Here is a 24,143-nt window from a genome sequence, read left to right as displayed (position 1 = left end):
TAGTTTAACTTCTATTAAATCAGTCAGCAGTTATAAAAAAAAACAAAAAACTGTGACAGAAACGTGGCTTAATAAAATCATACAGCAACCACCTGACCAAAATGTATTTATTTATTTTTACCGTTAAGTGATGCCTAATTCAATGCAGTCATGGTCAGCAGACATTACAATGTCATTTGTATGCTATTTTTTTGTTAAAGCTTGTTGAGTTTTAAGTGGAAGGCATCCCCTGGCAATGCTTTCCTTTGGTGTTCCTCATATGATGAATCCTTCTGTAACTTGATGCAAGCAAGTGCAAAATATAAACCGCAGGAAAGGTGCTTTAGTTGTTCTGTAGTATGATCCAGTGCAATCCAATAGCATTCCCACACTTACCATTCAGCTAACCTCACCTTCATACCACCCATTTCCTTTAAGCATGGCTTGCTAAATATTAACCCTGTATTGATGAATCCAGAGAATATTATAGTGATGAGTTATTAATCTTTGAGCACAGTACAAATAAGGGTTTTAAAAACACTATTCTCCATTAAAATTGCATCCAGAGATACACATACACCGAACAGCATTGTATGGCTATGGATATAGTAAACATGAAACGGGTGGCATCAGGAAAAGTTAATACCTGCACTCTTAGAAAAAATATAGGTATTGTTTGTGCAGTTGGTGAGGAGAGTACATATCAGACCTGGGGGTCCGTTATAATTGCAATAACAGCAGAATTGTTTGGTGAAATTACAGTTACAATTACAGTGCTGTTTTGTTCAATTACAGTTCTGCTGATGTAATTACAATTAATTATAATTACACTAAAGTAACCTAAACCACTGCATACATTAACATGTTTGTTCTAAATAACCAATAATCACAGGCACAAATACAGAAACATACTATATAACTTATATTTCTTTCAAACAAAAGGGGTCACCAACAGTGGTTGAAAGTACAAGAATGATCAAATTATATTATAATTACAATTATGCAGGTGTGCCAAGGCTCAACTACAATTACAGTTACAATTGTAATTGACCTCTGGTATGGTTTTACATTTTTTTTAATTCCCTCCTTTTAACCCATCACTGTTTTTGCCAGAAGTTTAACCATGTGTAATTCTGTTTCTAGCTGACACTAACGATACTCCGTCAGACTGGGGGTTTAGGGATCAGTATTGCTGGGGGTAAAGGCTCCACACCCTACAAGGGAGATGATGAGGTTTGTGGACACTTATGTGTATTCTCTATTGATCCCACCCCAGCCCCTTTGCAGCTGGGAGTAGGTACATGGAACATCTCTATACAAAATCACAGTTGCAGAGGGGGCAGCAATTAGTTGCACACCACCTCTTATCTCAGAAATTCCTTATTTTTAGGAGGCTTTTCAGAATCATCCACAGTGGTTGAAAAGGGACATTAGTTAGTATGCCTGGTAAATCATCTGAGGAGAAGCAGCAATAAGGTATTATACAAAACACACATAACAGGATTTTATGCAAGTAAGACATTAAATATTAGGGAAATATTGATTATATAAAGTCTCTAAGGACTGCAACCTAGCTGCAGTTTAAATATGTCACAGTTAATGGGAATACCTGCTAGAGAATAATTTGGTATTGTTTATGTTAATTTACCCAAGGGTAACGAAACACGTGTTGCCTTTTTAAGTTGAAAGACAGTATTTACAGAAAAGGACTATGCGCAGTATTTTTGGCCAGCAGTCCTTCTCCAGTCTACTTGCTGTTTCCAGAATACAGTAAATGATTGTTTCTGAAGGTCATGTCCCTAACTTTGTGTGGCTACATTTGTTGTATGTTTTTCTCCAGGGTATCTTTATCTCAAGAGTATCTGAGGAAGGTCCGGCTGCACGTTCAGGAGTAAAAGTGGGAGATAAATTATTAGAGGTAACTCTACACAGCTCCATCTCTCCTCTTCTGTGGGTGTGAATATAGTGTGTCTCCTGTTTGATGGCGTGCAGGATTTACAACAGTGCAGATTTGGTTTTAGTAAACACAAACTTTTCATTGAAGTTAGTCTGTTCTTGTTTGTCATAAATTGGATTTTGGTCACAATTGGGATTGGGGTTGTGCTGAGAATGAGGGAGTCTGAAATAATGAGAAAGGAGATAAGGCTAGTACATCAAGTAAATATATCATCTTTAACTTCAACACTTCGAACACCCATTCCATGTTGCTCATATGCTAAATGTATATACACTGAATTTAGCAGTATAAAAGAGAATGTTGTGAAATAAAAAAAAATTGTTCAGTTTACCTATTAAGTGGTGAGTGAATTGGTCCAGCCCTGGTCCAGTGTGTTGATGTTTGATGCGCCTCTCGCTCTCTCTCTTTCAGGTGAATGGCGTGGACCTGCACGGTGCGGAGCACCACATGGCAGTGGAGGCTCTGCGCAGCTCTGGCATGGAGGTGTCCATGTCAGTGCTGCGAGAGCGCATGGTGGAGCCAGAGAACGCCATCACCACCACGCCTCTGCGGCCCGAGGATGACTACTTCCCCCGCGAACGCCGCAGCGGCCTACCTTTCCCCAGCGACGAGGAGCCTGAGCGCGGGTTGCAGGAGCGCCTCTCCACCTGCCTCATCCGTAACGACAAGGGGTTGGGCTTCAGCATTGCAGGGGGCAAGGGGTCCACTCCATACCGCACTGGAGACACGGTGAGGACAAACGCATCTTCAACATGCAAAACAAAAAAAAGCAAAAACCGCAAACTGCACCAAGTCGCATACACAGTTGTATTTAATATGTGTAACAGCAATTTCAAATTTATTTATATTTCAAACATTTATTTCAACTTTCCAACTTGCAGTTTCATAAGTGCTAAGGGCTCTTTAGGACCAGCTTTCAGACTATCAAAAGTAGACCTCACAGATATAAACACAAATTGTATTAGAACAATCTGTGGTTGGAAAAAAACATTGGTCGCAGTGGTTTAACACAGAGAATACGTCCAAATTGTCGCCAGCTCCTTTTACAGCCCAGTGTTTGGCTGGTTGCTGTAGCGACAAGGTTAAGTATAGAAACGTCAGATACCTGATAGGCGTTCCTGGCCACCAACCGGTGGAGTGATGGGAGGGTATTTTTTGGGAATGGCAGCCTGTTTGCAGACCACACGTTTACTCAACAACCGTTCCAGCACTCATTGCTCTGAAAATATACTGTGGTGAGACTGCTTTGCCTTTCTGTCAGTAAGTACTTGCACTGCTGCAAAGGGAACTAATTACAAACCCTTAATAGCTAAAAGTAGAATTAATAAATTACTTAAACTTAATTACAGTGAAACCTAAGGTAACCGAAAAGACAAACACTTTGTCAATGCTTTTTCAAGGTGCCTTTGTGTTGCATTTTATTTTAGTTTGTTTCTGGTGTTTAATTGGCTAGCTGGAGTAGGTCACTGCTTAGTTCTGGTGAAATGTAAAGAAAGGTTTGAAATTATATTTACTGCATGTACATACACATTTGTAGTTAATTCATGATTTATCTGTTATAATTGCCCTTCCTGAATCAATGTGCCACAGACAGAGCAGTGCACAAATTCATTGACAGTTATTCAAAATGCACACGTGGTATTCTGGATACAGAGCAAGTGGAGGGCAGCTCAGCTTGAGGTTTACTTTAATCTGTGGTTTTTAAGAAATCTGCAGTAACATAGTCTGTAAACAGGGTGCTGTAAAAGGTTAATAGAAACAAAAGGGCCAACTGTAGTTACTTTGTGTACCTTTGGTAACCTTATTAACCTTAATACCCCAGAAAGTCATAACACACAGAAATGTATTATTTGAGGGTTTGTTTTACCTCCATTTTTTGGGGGAAGGGATGAAACTAAATTGGTATAGCAAACTTAGTGCATTCACTGAACTTCATACCAGTGGCGATGGGGTTTAATCCATTTTTGCACAGACACACACACACCCTTTACTTGAGCTTTATTTTTTCAATTATCTTATTAAAGCTACCACAATTTTACACTAAATTAGGCGTCCTGGCTGCCTCCTTTTGTCAATAAATGAACTAAATGGGCATTTCCTGCTCCAGCCTGCAAAGCAGAAAGGGTGTAAATAACAATCAGTGTTTATTTACTGTTTTTTTTAGATATAGTTATGAATTTATTTTAGTTAGTTATTGTCACAAAGACAGTCGGAGTGGGGGACATCAGACCAGAAACAGGAACCAGGAAATAAACAAAGAGAGGTGGAGTTTGGTGGAGCTGAGCGAATGGTCTCGCTCAGCATTTAATAGTGTACAGACAGTCAGAAAATAAACTGTTGTAAGACAAACAAAAACACAGGACACGGCACTGGTAGCCAAAATAAACAGACAAACAAAATAGACTAATACTAAACAAACACAGTGAGCTGATATTTTACTTATTATTACTGTTGTTATTATTATTATTATTACCTCCGTCTCCAATCCCAGTCTCCACTCACTGAACACACAACCCCGAGTGAGTGAAAACATGCTGCTTTTATGCAGCTGTACCGAGACTCAATTGCTAATCAATCATTAAATTGGAGTCGCGGTACAACTGCACGTGAATTAATAAAGTGCAATTCCCCGTGCATTTTATTTGCACTTGAAGTGCTGTGCAATCCTCTTGCCTAAATACAAATATACATTTTAAACACTCGTGTTACACAGACCCGTGTACCAATGACTATACACCAACATTAACACAAAATACACACAGGGGCGGGCACTTTGCCACAGTTATATATTGTTATATTTATAAATCATTTACCTTTTTTCCTTCTTTGGAAAATAACACAAATATGTTTTAGTGTCAGATAAATCTTTCATGTGCTAATTTAACAGTCCCTATAGGCAGTTCAAATGCTTATTTTTGATTTTTGAATTCTTTATAAGCATGGAACATATTGAAGCAAAATACTCATTCAAAATGTACATTTTCTATAGTCTTGCATTACCATTCCATATTCAGATAACAACTTTGTCACAATAAATTTTCATTCCATACATGTAATATAGCACTTGTTTTGTTTGATTAACTTTGATTAAAGAATTTACCGTTTTTTTCGATCTTTATTTTTTGGTTCAAGCAGAGAATGGGTGAAATTAAGCTTTATGCTTTAAAAAAAAAAAAAGACTTTTTATGCCATTGAGAAACATCTAATTTAGTGAAACCCCTGTATCATATTCAACATGTAGCAAAACCATGGTTACCAACATTCTAGTTGAAATAGCATTTGGTCACAGCAAAGCTATATGTGTAGATAAAGATCCTACATACATTTAAAAATGGTCTCAAATAAACTGCAGCATATAAAAGTGTATTACACAGACTTTTATAGCATACATTTACAGGTAAAAATAATATGAACAGAACAAAACTAGAGATAGTTGAACGGAACTAACTTCCACTTATTCTTCGGAGTCTGAGCTCCCCCTCTCCTGCTTCAGCACAGCTGGACACAGAGTCACTGGAAGGCAAGGCAGACGGGCCCGCTTGTCCTGCCGCGGAGACTTCAGCCGTCGGGCACAATATTCATTAAGCAGGGGCGTAGCTAGCAATAGAGATAACAAAACCCTTGTATAACCTGTTTATAAGGCCTGGAGACTAATTCATGCAAACTGCAAAGCAATATAAGTCGCTAACTCTTTTTACCCAGTGACCCACCTTGGATGATGTTTGAAATTTCATGACAGATATTTTTTTAAACAAATCTTCCAGCAAAAACAACACTAACCTAAAATTACTCTATTTACACTGTCAGAAATATGTGATATTAAAAGGACAAGAAGAATAGAACTTATGAATAAATAGATGTGTTTATATTTTCATTGAGACATGCTTTGGTTCACTGCTACTGAAGACTGGTGACTGATGCTACGACTGGAACTGGTAACGCTTGTGCTGCTACTCTATGACTGGTAAGACTGATGCTGACACTGCTGGTTTCTTCATTTCATCTTTGAGTATGAACAGTACCGAACCATCCACTAAATAATATACAGGACTACCCCCTGCTCCACTAACGAGAACAAAAAATGAGATCGGATCCGAATTCACTGGAGTTGGATCATAAACAGATGTTGGATGCAATTCTGGAGCTAAACGCGGCGTAACTAGAGAAACTGACCAATGAGAACGAGAAGCGAACACATCTGTTTGGCGCGACGTTTCAATACCCCAGCTGTCAAATTTATATTCAGCCTGAGATCACAGTAATGTTACGAAAAATGTCAAATAAAAAATGATAATGAGAATATGTTGATTTATTTGATTAAATGTAAGGGGGCACTTTTATTTTTTAGTTATAGTTACTATTAACGGTTATGATTTATGTTCGTTAATAGACATTATCGTTACAGTTAACTAAAAAAAAGTCCACTGGCTCCGATAATCAGAAACCCCTACAAAACTAATATTTCTGACATGGGCTTAAGACAACTACATTAACACTGTTTGAAAAATGTTATGGGAGAAAAAAAATTCTATTTCAATGAAAGTAACAAATAACACGTTTATGGTGCACTCAAACGCATTTTGTTGTATAGAGCTGCCTGACTACTCTGATTGCTGTGCTTGTGTTGTGCATATTCCACACATACTGCTGTGAGTGTTAAAGGGAGCTGTGTGGTATGTTTGATTTGCAGGCCATCTTCATCTCCCGGATTGCGGAGGGGGGTTCTGCTCATCGAGACGGGATTCTTCATGTTGGAGACAGGGTTATTTCTGTAAGTGCACAAGTCTTTCATTCTGCCACCGCCGCCTCTTCCTCCCGCAGCCCCTTCTCTCCCTGCAGGAAAGGTACAGTACAGGGCACTGATTGCCTGCTGGTCCTCACAGACAGGGTCTCAAATCCTGATTGCTTCAGAGCTTTAACAATGACCAGTTCCATTTCCACTGCTTTATACAGCACATGGGTTAATGCAAGAGCCTTCAGCAACTTTCACAATAAGGTTTTTATTAGAAAGAGTTTAGAATCCATCAGTAGTTTTTCCCTTGACCTAATGAGATATGATATAGTGAAGAACCTGAAAACAACTAAGCTGTACATTTACTTAAACATTGATCTGGCAGCTTTAAAAATAATACATAAATAAATACTGAAGCAGGGTAAGTTTTTGAAAGATCAGTAACTTTCTATTCTTAAATTATGCAAGTAATTAATGCTGGTCTTGGAAACACATCTGTGGTCCACAGTGCACACAAGTTGAATCACTTCAGGCTGGATTAACAACTGAAACAGACCCAGGTATTTATTTTTTAGGTAGTTCTTGGGTAAGCTATCAGTTTAGCTGGGCTTTCCTTACACCCCATATTATATTTCATTGAAACCAATGACACGACTTGGGCTGATATGTACTTGCAAAAGATACACGCTACCCACCCAGAATGTATAACGATTTTTTCCCAGGAATGTTGGAAAAAGTCTTTTTGAAAATGCAATTTAAGTGGTGGTTACACTTTTGCATAAGTGTTCTAAATTATATTTATTTAATTTATTGTATTGTGTTTATTTTGACACACCTACACTTTTATGGTCTTTCTTTTGTTTGAAGTTCCCTGGTTGCACCCTGTTAATATTATTTATACCTAATATAAATATACACCTAATATTACAAAGGCTCTGTTTCCACTGTCTCGGATCCGAAACTCCGTTCCTTTTGCTTTTGGATGCTAACTTGTCTTACTCTCTCTCCAGTCCCAGTGACTAGACCCTGGTTGCCCTACCATGAGTACTCTCTCTCCTGTCTCTCCCTTTCACACTGTTTTAATTTGCATGGCACTTCTTAATCAACCAGCGTTGTCCTTATGTTCTGGTGGGTGATGGTGGCAGGGCCTCTGAGCTAAGCTGTCATGGTAACAGCATGTGTTACCATAGCAGCAGTAGCATATCAGCCAATGGTAAGAGCTGATACTATCTGGTCAGTGCTGGCTTCTGTTTGGCTCTATATCCAGCTGGCATCATGCAATAAGATCTGTCTTACCTTTTCCAAAGCTAAAACAAACACAATTTCAAGTTGGATTTAGTTTCACTTATTGTTGTTATTATTATTATTATTATTATTATTATTATTATTATTATTCAAGTAAATGTTATTTTTGAAAAGGTGTATTGTCAAAGGCATATATCTTGTTTTAGTTTATAGATCTCTAACCACTGTGCTGAGATGTACATAGTCATGGTTCTGATGGTTTGCACACTTAGTGAGCTGCAGTAACTCCTCACATCTCTCTGTTAAATTAGATTCCTGCCTTCCTTACAGGGATGCAGTTACAATAGAAGCACCTTGTAAGCCATGGCAGTACTTGTGTGTCTAGCAGCGAGGAATATCTCAAAGTTAAACAACTATGCTGATGCAGTATAGACTTTCTACGCACAGCTTAGATTCTGAGTTGCATTTATATGCATTGCAGCCCTTAATGAAAATAAATACTTTTTAAAACATGACAGATATCGCACTAAATTCCACTTGATATGATTGCTGAGAGCTTTGAAAAGAGGCAAGTACAAAATGGATGCTGCTTCCTCTCTTAAAAACAAAGGGCTGTGGATCAGAAATTCAATACAATAGAATGAGGTGTTTTTCAGACCTTTCAGTGAAGATTCCACCTTTAATAGGTACTGTGACGTCAATATGTATATTAGCAAGCAGGTTTACACGTATGATAAGCAGTGCTCCAGCAGACAAGGCTGAAATTGATTCTTTTTTCTTCTTTAAAGCAAAGGAATGCAGTCATTTGCTTTAAAGCTGTGGACCTATCAGTGACGTAGAACATTCTTAAGAATAGTAAATTCAAACTGCATCAGGTTGTCATCATCATATTTGGCAAATCAGCATAATACTTGATTAATTTCTACCAAGGTTTTACATTTTTGTTCACTTTTTCTGAAAAGGTTACTGTGCAACTTTTCCTGCCAGCTACCCCCCCCAAAAAAAAATCCATTTCAGTGTTGTCTAGATTGAGATTTTGTTTTTTAGCATGAAAAGTAACATGTCCAGTTGCTTTTGTGTCATGCTGTTAAACAGTAACAGTGTGTTCAGTGAAAGGTCTGGAAATCATTGCTGTCTTTTTTGAATCGACTGAACCAGCCTGTTACTAATTTGAAAAGGGGATACTGTCATCCACATGTTTGCATTAGTACGCTTAAAAGTCAAACTTAGAGTTGCATAACTCACGTCTCTTTAAGTTGACGAATGCAAAGTGCATGTAGCCAGGTCACTTCCGTTTGAATTGTTCTGCAATAATCTACCTGGCGTGTGTAACAGAAGGTGAATGCCTTCTGGTCTGTTTTGGTTTCTAATATAACACTCTGGCGCCTCCCAGTGTTGGTACAGTGCTCTTTCTTTGTGGTTGGCCGGTGCTGTCTAATCTCTAGGCAGGGTTAAACTACTAAAACTCCTGACTTTGGGCCAAATGGAGGTCTTGAATGAGATTCGGGATGCAAACAAAATCCTGGGCTATTTCTCCTCTTCTGTCTCTCATTTTAATTGTTTTCCAACTTGCATGAAAGGCAGCTCTCAGTAACAAACAGCTTGTGTCCGTCCCTGACAGTTTTCTGTACTGTTTGCATTTTACACTTTACTAACAGCTCGAGGCGCTGCCAGCTGCACAGCCTGGCTCCCTCTCCCCCTCCCTCTGTTTCTCCTAAACAATAATTTGTTTGTGAAAGACCTGGGGAATGAGGTTAACCCTAATCTGGAACAGCATTACAGTAATGCTGATGTGGGAGAGCCTGAGTTGGAGTGTTTCAGGAAGACATACGTAGCAGAACATGTTTAAAAAAAAAAAAAAAAAAAAAAAAAAAAACTTTATGTAAGGGTGACCGAAGGACATGTTCTTATTAGGACCGAGCCTCAGGAAATCCAGCCTGAATGTATCATCCCTGCAATTTACTAGCAGATGTGCAGGAATGTGCTCTTGCATGGATATAGCTGTTTTATGAAAAAATAAATTAATTAATACTAAATACTATGTAACACAATTTTTGTTCCTGGGTAGTAAGTGTTATTTCCTAATTGCTTATGCCTCAAAAGTATAGAAAATGGCTATTATTCCCCACAAACTTTGCTTTTGTGACCAGGACAGTGATATTTCAAAATATCACTATTTCCAATGGGAAAACGGGCAAATATGTGTCTTTTCGTTCACATAAAGTCAGAAAAAAACAACATATGAATCCAAATTAACGTGTATTTATACTAAAGTAATACAAAAATGACTACAAAAGATTTAGTGAGTAGTTTTTCGTTATTTACGATTATACTGTATTTAGTCTGTTAGAAAACAGATTAATCTCAGGTGCATAAGTATTTAACCCCTTTGCTACTGCCGCCCTAAGTCAGGTCAGGTGCAAATGATTTGTTTGAAAGGTCACAAAATTTGTGAAATGGTTTCAGCCTGTGTGTACTCAAAGTGGTTTAACTTGTAGATAATTTCCCTCAGGTGTATAAAGACTTTCAAGCTGCAACTCGCATAGTGACCCAACAAAGCAACCATGAAGACCAAGGAGCTTTCAAAACAAGTCAGGAACAAAGTGGTAGAGGGGCTGAATACTTATACAACCAGTAAATTTCATTTTGTACATTTTCTTTGCAAGTTTTGCTGACATTTAACCTCCTCCTCATATAACAGTGTTCAGTTTAACCACTACAGCTTTGAATAAAAAAAGTTTGTTTGAAAAACTGCACACATTATTTGTAATAAAACAAAATGTGACATTATTGGTAGGTGAATATTTCTGCAAACCACTTATGTATATATGTGCGAAAAAATATATATATAGAGAGAGAAATATATATATATATGATTTTAAAGGTGCACCGATTTTAAGATTTTCTTGGCCGATAGCCGATGATAATAGATAGTGCAGGTAAGCTATTGGAAACTACTAGAGCAAGGCATAGTGGCTATATTTAAACTGTTTTATAATTATAGATATCAAATTAACATATCATTTACTTATTGTACTTGACACAAATGAACAGGCACTGTTGTTGCATTTACATCAGAAAATGAATACAAAGCATAACTTAATATTATATTGTGTGCTTGTCAGCAATTTTTGTACATTTGTTTTACAGTCACGGAAAAATAACATTTTGCATTTGTACTAGTAAAAACACTTCTTTAGAAAAAAGTATATAATGTGACATTAACTTGTATAGCCACTTACTGTCAAACATTGCATTATAACTTCTACCTGTTCTGTACAGTAGGAAAAAAAATAGCCTGCTTAATGTCAACTACAAGAACTTGTGTTCAGTTATTTTTATAAGCATGCACTGCTTAAATGCAGCACATCCTAAATTGTTCACTTAACCAGAAAAAAAGATAAAAATATTACATTTCTGGTTACAAAATTCAGTCAAACTTGAATTTGTTACTTAACAAGATGGCACAGTAATCAATTTCTGCTTCAAAATTCTGCTGAGTACACCCGCAAGCAATGCAGATTAAACAAGATCAACAAAAAATACAAAAGGTCATTTTGAAGTATATTGTATAATAATAATAATAGTAATCATAATGATAACTTAAACTATCAATGTTATTTAGGATTCAACTTAAACTTTTTAAATTTATTTATTTTTTATAAAGCACCAGAATAATATTCTACTCCCAGTTTGTCGGTGGATTTAATGTTGCATCAAGTCTGTTTTGCACACAACTCAGCTTTCCTGTTGTTGTCTTTGGATATTTAAAACAAACTCCAAACACTGCTCTTTTGAGACATATTTACTGCAAGTTGATCATGTTACACAGCACTGCAAGGAAAATTACTGCCTCGGTATTATTGCGTCAATAGTAAGCATGCCAATATCGTTGTACATTATCAGTTAAAATAACAAAAACTGCCCATTGTGATTGTTTTCCTTCTATCGGTGCCATGCTTATGGGCTACCGATGTCGGTGCACCCCTTTATCTATATCTATCTGTCTCTGTCTATCTTTATATAGCACTTTTCAAAGTGGACCACCATCACAAAACACTTCTTAATATAATTGATGTGTGGAAAGTGTGGGTTTGGAAATCTGCCCATTGATGAAAAATTAAGCACAGCATCCAAAATCTGGCCACGAAATTGTAATATGTAACAAAAATTAAGAGTTCAATGGGCTAATGTTGTAGTAGAGCTTTAGAAGCTGCATCCTGCACGTATAGGTTGCATATTGGCTTTCAGAAAAGGGATCTAGTCAAGAAGCCACTGATTGGGCTAGAGCAGTGTATGACCTATAAGGGGATTACATGGTTGGAGTGCCCCCTGGCTGACAGTTGTGGTGTTGACATGAGAGCCCTCACGGTACCATTTGCGGGTTGTTTTAGATCAATGGTGTAGACATGACAGAAGCCAGGCATGATCAGGCAGTAGCTCTTCTTACCGGCACATCCCCCACCATCACCCTGGTTGTCGAGCGGGATGTCTCAGAGGGTGTCGCAGCAGTAGGGGGTTCCCCTGCCCTGCAGCGGGTACGCCCCCACTCCCCGCCGCCTCCCACCCCCTCAGAGAACAACTGCCAGGAGGAAGCAAGTGAAGACTCTCCGCAAGACAACCCGCTGAACAGCAGAGCCCTGGAGGATGAGTACCCTATCGAGGTGAGACGAACGCAGCACACCAGTGTGGCCGGTCAACACACTAACCCCTTTTAGATTTCAAATATTTTATAGGATTATGCTGTGATTAGTGCTTGACAAACTAAAATTATATACATTCAAATGTTCTTTAATGTATAATTAGTACCATATTACAGTACACAAATATCTCTCTGGAGTAAAAACAAAACAGGTACCCCATCAAACTACCTGTCGAAGCAGGAGAGAAGCACTCTTCTGTACAGTAGTATGCTATTTGTGTTTTAGTGGTATTTTTTCAGAGTATCGATTACAAAAAAAATGCTGTGCTGTTTTCCATGCTGCACTTCCCGGTAAAGGACGTAACCAATATACAGTGTATGCAAGTTGCTTTTAGGAGTTTGAGTTGAGAACTATTTCTTAATCTCCATCCATAATTTAAAATCAGTCAGTAAGAATTCTACAGTCCTAAGGTAAAACATCATAGAAATTCTGTCAAGCAGCAAAACATTTTGGCTATCACACTGAAGGCTGCACTAGCTGCAACATATTTCTACTTTTTTTACCTAAGTTTTTAATCTTGGAGAGGATTTAACAGGGGTCTGATTGCTCAAATTGCTTTCCTCTGAATCATTTGAATAACTAGAGAGAGAAGGGGATATACACAGTGCTGAATGTGCGCTGTGGGTAAATTACACTATGTAACACAATTTTTGTTCCTGGGTAGTAAGTGTTATTTCCTAATTGCTTATGCCTCAAAAGTATAGAAAATGGCTATTATTCCCCACAAACTTTGCTTTTGTGACCAGGACAGTGATATTTCAAAATATCACCATTTCCAATGGGAAAACGGGCAAATGTGTGTCTTTTCGTTCACATAAAGTCAGAAAAAAACAACATATGAATCCAAATTAACATGTATTTATACTAAAGTAATACACAAATGACTACAAAAGATTTAGAAGTGAGTAGTTTCTCGAGATTTACGATTATACTGTATTTACAATACTTTTGAGGCATAAGCAATTAGGAAATAACACTTACTACCCAGGAACAAAAAAAAAAAAAAATTGTTACACGGTGATAAAACGTTGTCTCATTAGTCAATTTGGAACTTTTTATTGGATCATCAGTGAAATGTTAAAAGCAGTTCAATAACAGGGGATGCTCTTATCCCAACAGGAAGTCTATCTGGTGAAGGCGGGCGGCCCTCTAGGACTGAGCATTGTGGGAGGCAGCGATCATGCCAGCCATCCCTTTGGAATCAGTGAGCCAGGTGTATTCATCTCAAAGGTAAAACAGAATCTATAATCAAACAAATCTGAGGTGAAGTTAAAGGAAACGTGAATGTTGACGTAAATGTCCCTTTAAATGTATTTTGTGCCGATTCGCTTTCTTAATCAAAAACTAATTACCAAAGGAAGTTGTTTCTTTTTACCCTCATATCTTGCTGGAGTTAACAAATGACTTGCATTGATCTCACACGATTCTATTTGAACCTGCATTTCGTTCTTGTTCTGATCACCAGATTGAGTTTATTGATTTCCACTGCGTTAGTTTCTAGTAGTGCGTTGCTAATTTAAACAATGTGGTATTCACTTAAGGCTTAAAAACTGTTAATTAAGGTTTAAAGGGAGGGAGAGAGATGGAAAATAAACACCAAAAACTAAAGGTCCTAGTTATATATAGACATAGGAGGGAGAGGGATTGGAGCTAAGCCAGGAAGTTGACACAAGGTCCTCAGGTGATGAGCTGAATCAATGCTTGTTGCATTTTTTTTGTTTTGTTTTGTCTGACGTCACTAGAACAAATAATTGCTTGTCCTAAAACTTCTGGGAAGTAATCCTTTAAGTACTCCAGCTCTGCATTTTAAAAAGTTCAGTGTCTCAGTTTAGTTTAATATATTATAATGCTTAAATCATTGGAGCAAAGGCAGTTCAGGGCAACAAGTTCAGTGACAAATCTAAAAATATTCATTTTAAAAAGACTAATTTTGTAATGAATACAAAATAAATACCAAGTTGTAGATCACTTCTTTTAACAACATAATGTTAACTATTGCTAGTTAGTGCTTGTAGAACTGTAAAAAAAAAAACAATAAGATAAAAAAAAAACACCAACTTAATAACACTGCTGAAAACATCAGAGAATTGTTTTTGTTTGTTTGTTTTTTTTAATCTTTGTTGATATCTTTTTATACATCATTTACTCACACTAACATATGACAATCAAGTATTATGTTGGGTGAAAGTGAACTTTACAAATCCACATCTAACGTCATTTCAGATTCATTGTTACTAAAACAATATCTGATAGTACTGGCACAGTCTCAACAGAACATCCAGTAAGCGTGACAGGTGTTTCCTTTACATTTCATTGTCATGTAATATTCCAATTCAGTGCGTTCACGCGTAGCTCTTGTGCATTTCTGCTGTATTGGTAATGAATGCGCAGGTGGTTTTGCGAGGCACAGACACATTTGTGAATTGAACAAAAAACTGCTATTTTTCCAACTTCACGCAACTGTTTTGTGCCGTGTTTTGAAAATATAAATTTTTGTGCGAAGGCACTAATTTATGCAAACCTCAAATGTCTGTCAATATCTGGGCCCTAGTCTTTTGGGCCTTCAATGTACTATCGTAATCAGGGCTGCCGAGAGCCGTCATGGGCTCATTGGTGTGTGTTTTTGCCAGTTTCGTTGCCTAGCTGTGGTCAACAACACTTGTTTTTTTGGAGGTTTTTTTTTTTTTTAACTGCAAACATGCTTCTAAATAAGCAATGATACTTGCAATCTTGGCAAAGTGTCTCAGGAAGATCTTTTCAACTGATACAGTGTTTTGATAATGTTTTTGAAGGACACTGTCAATATAGAAGTTTCAATATCTCAATTAAAATCTGCAGCAGGATAGTTTACTTTCTCAAAGAAGTTATGTTTGTTTACAGTATTCAAACTTTTTTTAGGTAAGTGAGTAAATACTTTTTTTTTGTTTTCTACAAACTCCACAGTCATTTGTAACATTGGAAGCTTACATACTTTTGTAGTATTAAAGTATGTTTAATGGTCACTTGCTATACGCCTATTTTATTTATCCTGTGCCAAAAATAAGTATTAGTAAATAGATTTGTATTTTAAGCAAATTAATCAGTCATTCTCTAATTGTTTACCTTCAGGTGATGAAAGTACCTTCTTTATACGATATAATTTTTCTAACAAACTGCAGCAACCCGTTGTTTTGAGCAAATTGTAGATCTTAATAGAGTAATTCTTACTGTGGTAGTATAACATACTGTGCGACTTTAGGGGTCATTTTAAAAAGTTTTAAAATTCTGATTCTTTATATATAAAAAAAAAGTCATTGTGTGAAAGGAATTGTGATATATACCTGTATATATGTTTTTTATGAATTGTAGTATTACTCAATTTTTTGTAAGCCTTCACTTTATAGCATACTGTACTGCAGGCTATACTGTGATGTTAAGGTTACCACACTATTTTTATGTTCATACCGGGGCCCAGCCCTAGTCTACACAACAGAAGCACGTGTGTTCTGTCTAGAGCTGTATTTAAAAAAATAAATAAATAAATAAATAAAAAAGAATTTGTGGTGCTGGGAATGCAAAGGGTCTTGTGCAGGGCTACTTGTGTTAAAACATTATATATTTATATATACAGTTGTCAAAAGTTTACATACCCTCTATTTGCAACAGTGTTATTTACTAATGTATTAAGTGTATTAATACTTCCACAGCAATGACACCTCTTGTGTGAGTGTGTGTGCTAAATACTCATTCATCTTACCAAGTGCTAGCTACAAATCTGCTGAATTAATTGAGTTAAGGTAAAGGGCACCAATATTTATTAATTAACTCCATTGACTTTCATAGAGTTGGAGTCACTTAATATATCTGTAAATATCACTGTTGCACTTTGAGGGTATGTAAACTTTTGACGACAACTGTATATATTTTTTACCCCTTGTCCAGGGCCCCAGGGAAATTTCCCCATCCTCTCCGCCCTCTTGGTGGCCTAATATATAATAAAGGTCACTCTCTAGCATTCATGATACTTGGGTACCTGATTTAAACTAGCTGAATGCTGCTGAGTAGTTAAGGTGAAGATAAGTAAACCAGGTTGCTCCTGCTAATCCAGTTTGATACTGTATGACTCCCAGTTGTGAGTTAGGGGCAGGGTCCCAGATAAGGTATGATATGATGTGCCTTTGTGGAAATGTGTTGCTGTATTTCAGCTTAAATGTCTTAAATGATTATTTATTCATTTGTTCATTTTCATTTACTTTATTATATTTAAATGCTTGTACAACCCTTCTTTCTAATGGTGCCAGTGTATTCATGCTGCGTCTTTACACTGGATATGTGTGTTAATCCATATGACATTTTGAATGTTATGATTTAATGTATGCTAGCATGGGGATTTACTTGTCTAGCTGTTAATGGCAGGTACTGTATACAGTATATCCAGATTAAATCACTCAATTGCAATTGCTGTGGATTTGTTCTTACCTGTTCGAAACTTGAATACAGATTAAACTAGACTGGTTATCACAATCTAGGTATTGGCTATGCATAGGCATGTGTTAGTTCTCCTACATACTAAAAATACAACACTTTCAAGATAGCATAGGTCCCTCTATCAGGTAAAAGCACGCTTTTGTGAGAAATACATTAAAGGTATCAGACAACATATTTTCTTATTGTGAATGTGTTGTTTGAATGACTGTTTTAGCTCTGTTCAAGTCACCAGAAAAGCAGCATATTGTTTGTCTAACAGCTCCCCTTCCTTCCCCTCCCTCCTTGTGTGCCTGTGTCCAGGTGATCTCCCAGGGTCTGGCTGCTCAGAATGGGCTGCAGGTGGGCGACAGGATCCTAGAGGTGAATGACATCGACCTGCGACACGCCACGCACCAGGAGGCCGTCAGGGCACTGCTCTCAAACAAGCAAGAGATCCGTATGCTGGTCCGCAGGGACCCTCCCCCGCCAGGAATGCAGGTGAGGCACAGTGCACTTCAATAACTACAATAACACAGATTTGGAATCCTGGTGTAAGTCAATGGCAGGGACTTCCCACTTGTCTAAGATAAAACCAAGTACTTTTAGTATTCAAACCTTAAATAAGCAATATTACCAGTTATTAGGAAACAGAAAAGTACAGGTAAATATATATTTAATTACTCCACAAACTCCTATCAATTGTTAACATTCTCAGGAATCTTTTATTTTTTATAATCTGTTTTTTCTCCCGTCTCCTGTTCTTTTTCTCTAGACACTATAATTCTCAAAGCTTCGCAATCACTGTACCAGACAGTTGCCTTTTTTGATCGAGTTTGTTCCTCTTTTGATTCTACCAGTCCTTTAGCCTCTACTCTTTGTAGATTCTGAATGTCTTATCTCTCCCTGGTTGACAGGACATTTTAATTGAGAAGCTTCCGGGGGAGAAGCTGGGGATCAGTATCCGAGGCGGAGCCAAGGGCCACACTGGGAACCCCTTTGACCCTTCTGATGAGGGCATCTTCATCTCTAAGGTAATGCTGCTCGCTGGATAACACCCCACCCGCTGTGCTGCTTTACTTACATTGCAGACCTATATTCCCCCCCACAGCGAAATTGCCCCCTCCTTAAATTGGCAATTTTGCCTACAGTGGAAATATGGTCTTCCTGTTTTTTTTTTTTGTTTTTTTTTAATAAAAGTAGGAAACCTCTATATGAGAACCAAAACTGCAGCCTCTAAAAAGACTAAGGAACAGCTTTTAAGAGAACATTTGAGAGAGAGGTGACCATCATGTTGTGTTCATTAGCTTGGAATACAAATGCCATGCTTGCTCCAACTATTCCCCTGACACTCTGGGTGCTGCCCCCTGCAGATGAGCTTGAGTGGTGCGGCAGCCCGGGACGGCAGGGTCAAAGTGGGGATGCGCATCTTGGAGGTGAATAACCACAGCCTGCTGGGAATGACTCACACTGAGGCAGTGCGTGTCCTGCGTAGTATCGGAGACACGCTGGCCATGCTGGTGTGCGACGGCTTCGACCCTAAAGACGCTGGCAGTGTTGAGGTGAGCCCTGGGGCCAGACACGCAGACACTTTCCATTCTTTATGGGTAATTCCTGGTCCTGGACATACTAGCTTCAATATACAGCTTCAGTCGTGTTTGCAATCATTCTGAGAGGTTCCGGTTACTCAGATATTGTAATGTGTTAAAGCTTTTTACTGTATTCCATGTTAAAGTACTATTGCATGAGTTGAGGACCTGCTGTGCAGTTCAAGTTGCCTGCCATAGACAAATGTAGCATAGGCTACAAGCATATTTTGAAGTTACTTATTCTGTTAAGCAAAATAGGTTTTGGAAACTGAAGCAGTGTTTGTTCTAGTTGGCTTTCATTACAGCAGTCAATAGAATGGCATCAGGAAGCTTTGTGTACTCTTAAATTGATTTCTGGTCCCCTGTTGGCAGTATGAGAGCTAAGGGATGTGACACACTTATTGGTACTCAGGAACAAGAACAGGAGTCTGTGCAGAAGTATGTGGTTAACATGGAAAGTACAGGAAATCAAAACTAACCATCGCAGTATAGTTTCCAGGCATCTCTAAAGTTTCTTGTGACTATTGAATAGCCAAACTTGTGCGCACACACACACACACACACACACACACACAGTGTTTGTATCGCCTTGTCTCTGATCAGTGTTTGTTTGTGTCCCCAGGCATCCCCTGGTGTCATCACTAACCCCTTTGCCACTGGCATTGGTCGGAAGAACAGCATGGAAAGTATCTCCTCCATCGACAGGGATCTCAGCCCAGAGGAAATGGAGACCATACAGAAGGTGAGGATGCAATGTTCAGATAGAAATGAACAACTCAAAGCATCTCAAAATCTGAGGGGGTGGGGGGGTGAGCACCTTTTACTGAATAGGTTGTTTTGTGTTTGTTTTCTTCCAACTAGGAAATGGAGATGGTGCGGGAGTCTACACAGTGGGAGAAAGAGGAGTTGGAGAAAGTGGTGAGAGATAGAAACCCATCTTCTATGTTCCATCCATGGGGGTATATTCACAAACAGGCTGCAACGCAACAGTTTGAAGCCTTTTCTAAAAGATACTCCTGACAGTCCTTAACAAGCCCTCCGTACGTACCTCCTTACCAACACACAACATTCAATATCTGAAGGGCTCATTCTGGTTGCCCCTTTATAAATATAATGGAAGGTTATTAAAAGCTAAATTTGTGCATCAAGACTGTGTGTCGAGGTCTTCTACAAAGCTAAAAACATCAGGCTGAATCTTGTTATATTTTGACCAACTACTGAAAGTGTTGGACTGGTCCAAAACCCAGAGTATTGGATAGTATAAGCCTTGGTATGCATATGTGTGATTATACCCCTGTGATCTGAAATGTGCACTTCTGGGACGTCAGTTTCAATGTTTTCTTTGTTGTTTTTTTTATATATCGGTAAAGTTTCTTTTCTAAATTGTTTATTCATGGATGGCTATTTTTAATAAATTTAACAGGCCTTTTTGGTAGTGTACCACCACCACATGATCATTAAGCGTCTGAGTTGCAGTGTTCTAATGGTACAAGCCATGCAATTAATTTCTCATCTGTTTGCGGTCTGATTTGTGAGTAGATGGAGGGACAGTAAACCCTGTCATGTCTCAAGATCCCTCTATAATCCCCAAATCTAAAATGGGTCATTGCAATTTTAGCCTGCAGGTGGCAGCAGTAGTTGAGACATGATCCCATAGGAATATGGTGAATTCAAACATTACTTATTCGGAAAAGTCAATGTAAGGATCAATACGATCACAGAATGGTTTGTGAATATGAAACGCTTATTAAAACTATTGCTATAAATGATTTATTCTTACTGTTTTGAGTGCTCACATTTTCCGATCTGTCTCTGAAAAAGCACATTCTAAAATATTTTATTTCATCATCCCAGTTCATTTTATCCGTTTAACTACCACTGCCATGTTCATTCTCATTAGTTAGACAACAGACGGAAGCATGCGTGTTTTAACCAGTGAACAGCCTGGTGTGCGTCTTTCAACCTCCAGCATCTTTCTAATATAGTCAGTGAGTGTGGATCTTGCTGGGTAAACTCAGGGAAGTGTCAAGCAGAACACAGATCTTATAATGTGGTTCCAGTTTTTAGGAAGTCCAGTTCTTAGCGCTTACCTAAGGGTTGGTTTCAATGCAAGCACATACTTTAAGCACATCCTATACAATTGAAGGTTCTGGCTCTATTGTCAGAATTGTTTCTTGGGGGCGTTTAATGTGTTGTTGACAGCGTTGCAATCTGGCGTGCATGAAGTTGTCTCTGCTTAAGACATCTGTAGCTAAGCCTAATCGCTTGACTTATCACAAGCCAATCACTGTTTTGCCTGGTAAATAAAATAAAATGTAGAAAAAATTAATTGTGTGAGAGTGTTTTACAAAAAGACAAATGAGTGTTTTTGGAGTTCTCAGTTAGCGTGGTCAAACTACATCACATTGTGAATGAGACATGTAATTTGTGTCTAAGTAAAGTCTCGGCACTGAATTTGTTGAATGTAGCAAAGCAGTACTGCTGACCCTATCCTCCCTAACCTTCACTTACCCACTCCTGGCATGGCATGTTCCTTCAAATCTCTTTAAATGATTGATTTTCTAATCTCTTATTTCCCTGTAAGAGAGATCCACATTTTTGAAGTCTAGCTACAGTATATTTCTCCTTTCTCCTGTCCCATCGCTGTCTCCTGTATTCAGTTATTGCTGATGAATCTAACAAGCTCTTTGTAACAGAATGGCTTTCCCTTTTCTTTCTTTCCCTCAAACATCTCCCCTGTCCCCTCCCTCCCTGTCCCTGGCTGCCTTTCCTGTGTTTTGGTGCTTTCCTTCCCCTCCCTGGCCCTCACTCTGTCTTTCCGAAGGAGCAAATGCGCAGGGAGCGTGAGGAGGCCAACCGCCTGCTGGAGGAGGAGGCTGAGGTGAGGAGCGCCTGTCTTTACCTCCGAAGCCCTGCTGGGAACACTGACGGCTCTGCTCTCAGGCTTCAGAGCCTCTGTTGTACTGCTTTTATTTAACTTTCCACTCACTACTGCTACTCATCTGATAAGGGGATGTCATAACAATACAAGATCAAACTCCTCAATATATTGGTATTTTAGTATTGTATTTGTTGTACAAGCACAGCTATGGGAATTTCCATGAAAAATATGTCTCTCAGTAGTTGGGCCATTGCATTATTGCAGTGGTTCCATAAACTTGTGTTTGGGATTGCCCCATGGACTGGTGCTCTACCCAGCAGTACTGTGCCCCTCTGGTAAACCCCAGATTTTCTGTCAGGAGGCAGTGTGGTCCAGTGGTTAAAGTCCAGGGCTTGTAATCAAAGGTCACTGGTTCAAATCCCACCTCTGCTACTGACTGACTCACTCACTGTGTGACCCTGAGCAAGTCACTTAACTTCCTTGTGCTCCATCGTGCAGATGAGGTGTTAAATCAATGTCCTATTGTAAGTGACTCTGCATATAATGCACAGTTCACAGCCTACCTCTGTAAAGCACTTTGTGATGGTGGTCCACTATGAAAGGCGCTATATAAAGATAAAGATTATTATTATTATTATTATTATTATTATTATTATTATTATTATTACCTACAGTAGGAGTGGGTTTGCTACCCCAGAGCTGCCAGAGCTGTGTCCCTTTCACTCGCAGGGTCTGTTGGAGGCTCAGGTTGTTGTGCAGTATGTCCCCTTCATTCCTGTGACGCATGATACCTTGGACATGTTCCCCTTGCTCACTCTTGTGTGTTTTCCCAGAGTTTCAGCACAGGGCCTCTAAAATTGGACTACAAGACTCTTGCAGCCCTTCCCAACGCCAGTGTACAGAAAGTCAGCAGGGTAAGTACTTCCAGTTTTAAGCCCGTGCACCAAATATCTGAGGGCACAAACTAAACCATATATAAACAGAGTTACAGAAGATTGATCATGTGACCCAGAGTTGTGATAATATTTTTAACAGCTAATTTATTGTTCAGTTGCAATATAGTAGCTTAAAAGGTAGATATAGAACTTGAAGATGCATGTTTCCTGGTAATACATATGACAAGAACCAGTTCATTCTTATTGTAATAAGAGTTTCAGGAATTTTCATTGCATTACCTTTGGTTTAAGAAAAGTGCAATTTGGCCATGGATCAAAAACTTAATTGACTGGACATGAACTAGAAGAAGAGAGCCATGGCTGTCTTTTCCTATGCTATTATTTCAATCATTTTTGTAACTGGCTTTTTAAACCTTACTATTCCATTGACAATCTCCCCAAGCATTGTAATTTAGTAGACTTATAGACTTAACTAATTGTACATTGAAATGTGATTTCTTGTACCGTAACTTCCAAGCAGGTGTAGCCCTAGAATAGAATCTCTTAGCAATTCAGTTTCCTCTAGAAATAGAGCACAGCCTGGCTGAACTGGAACCACTTGAAAGAGTCTCACTGTCTATGCATCTTTTAACAAGAAAACCTGGTTGTGGATCACTGTCAGAAGGTCACTCTCAGTGCATACAGTGTGACCCTGCTCAGCTGCCCCCTTCAGTTGCTACAAACATGTATTTTGTCTGATTTAGAATAACTTTTATTATTGTTTTGGACATCATTTTACACCAACCCTCTGCGTATTTAAATGTTGTTGATTTATGTTTAATGTTTAAGAAGAAAAAATGCTTTCAGCAGTTTTATCAGTCAGGTCAGGTACAGAATGGCATTCTGTATCCCACTCCTGACCTTGCTCGTGTGGGGTCTGACTGAGTCTGTCAAGCAACCAGCCCCTCTCCGCAACTCTTATTGCATAGTTAGATTGTTGATATGTCTGTAGTGCAGTTTGGGTATATGGGGATTCCTAGAGTCCTCCTTGTACAATTAAAAAAAAAAAAAAACGCAATACAATATCTTGAAAACCTGTTACTATTAGTGGCAGAAAGTAATCCGGTGAATCATAAACTGTCTGCTCTTTTAGTTGTTTTCTTTACCATACCATTTAATGAAAAGGAAACCTCTCTAGTGAGCCCATATCTTTACATAGGGATGGAAATAAGGCTCCCATTGCATAGCAGTTAGTTCCGTTCCTGGTTTTACTATGATTTTAAAAGCACACCTTAGTTTGTTACCTATACAATATGGCTAATCAAGCTCATAATAAAACCTGAAATGTGTGAAACTGCTATGCAATAGGATGCTTATTTCCATCACTGTTTTACAGTATGTACATTATATGTAATATGTCTGAAGCAGTTATTTGAAAGAATATTAATCAAGAGAGAGCAAGCTGTGGAATGTAAGAAGAGGGAATATTTTTTGTGTGGGGGGCAGGGTTCCCAGTCCTTAGTATCCGAGGGGCTCAAGGACAGGCAGTAGGAATGGGAGTGCAGAGCTGTCTAGGAATGGGAATTCCAGCCCAGTAGACTCTGATGCGCTCTGCATCTGCCCAGAGCTGATAGTATCTGAGGAATCTGGCTGGAGTAAGTGAGGGAGGAGGAAAGCATTAAGAATATTGGCTCCCTTAAGGCAGGATTACTCTGTCTCTACTATCATTCATTGTTTTT

The 24,143-nt window shown here is 38.5% G+C and overlaps 1 protein-coding gene across 22 annotated transcripts in view; it reads left to right on the top strand.

Moving 5' to 3' along the window:
- The window catches only part of LOC121313459 (protein scribble homolog), a 135,256-nt gene that overhangs the window by 76,693 nt on the left and 34,420 nt on the right, over positions 1-24,143 (top strand). For 19 of the 22 annotated variants that reach the window (XM_041246003.1, XM_041246002.1, XM_041246015.1 and 16 more), the window contains 13 exons: positions 1,123-1,212; positions 1,820-1,897; positions 2,348-2,665; positions 6,627-6,707; positions 12,308-12,577; positions 13,736-13,846; positions 17,384-17,560; positions 17,977-18,093; positions 18,433-18,621; positions 19,271-19,390; positions 19,510-19,566; positions 21,473-21,529; positions 22,363-22,443. In XM_041246003.1, the coding sequence (XP_041101937.1) occupies positions 1,123-1,212; positions 1,820-1,897; positions 2,348-2,665; positions 6,627-6,707; positions 12,308-12,577; positions 13,736-13,846; positions 17,384-17,560; positions 17,977-18,093; positions 18,433-18,621; positions 19,271-19,390; positions 19,510-19,566; positions 21,473-21,529; positions 22,363-22,443 (1,746 nt within the window). The remainder of the gene's footprint in view (positions 1-1,122; positions 1,213-1,819; positions 1,898-2,347; positions 2,666-6,626; positions 6,708-12,307; positions 12,578-13,735; positions 13,847-17,383; positions 17,561-17,976; positions 18,094-18,432; positions 18,622-19,270; positions 19,391-19,509; positions 19,567-21,472; positions 21,530-22,362; positions 22,444-24,143) is intronic. The other 3 variants (XM_041246005.1, XM_041246023.1, XM_041246012.1) reach the window with 2 other exon arrangements.

Source organism: Polyodon spathula, chromosome 3 (assembly GCF_017654505.1).
Source record: "Polyodon spathula isolate WHYD16114869_AA chromosome 3, ASM1765450v1, whole genome shotgun sequence".
Taxonomy (NCBI): domain Eukaryota; kingdom Metazoa; phylum Chordata; class Actinopteri; order Acipenseriformes; family Polyodontidae; genus Polyodon; species Polyodon spathula.
This window is presented reverse-complemented; position numbering and strand designations above follow the sequence as displayed.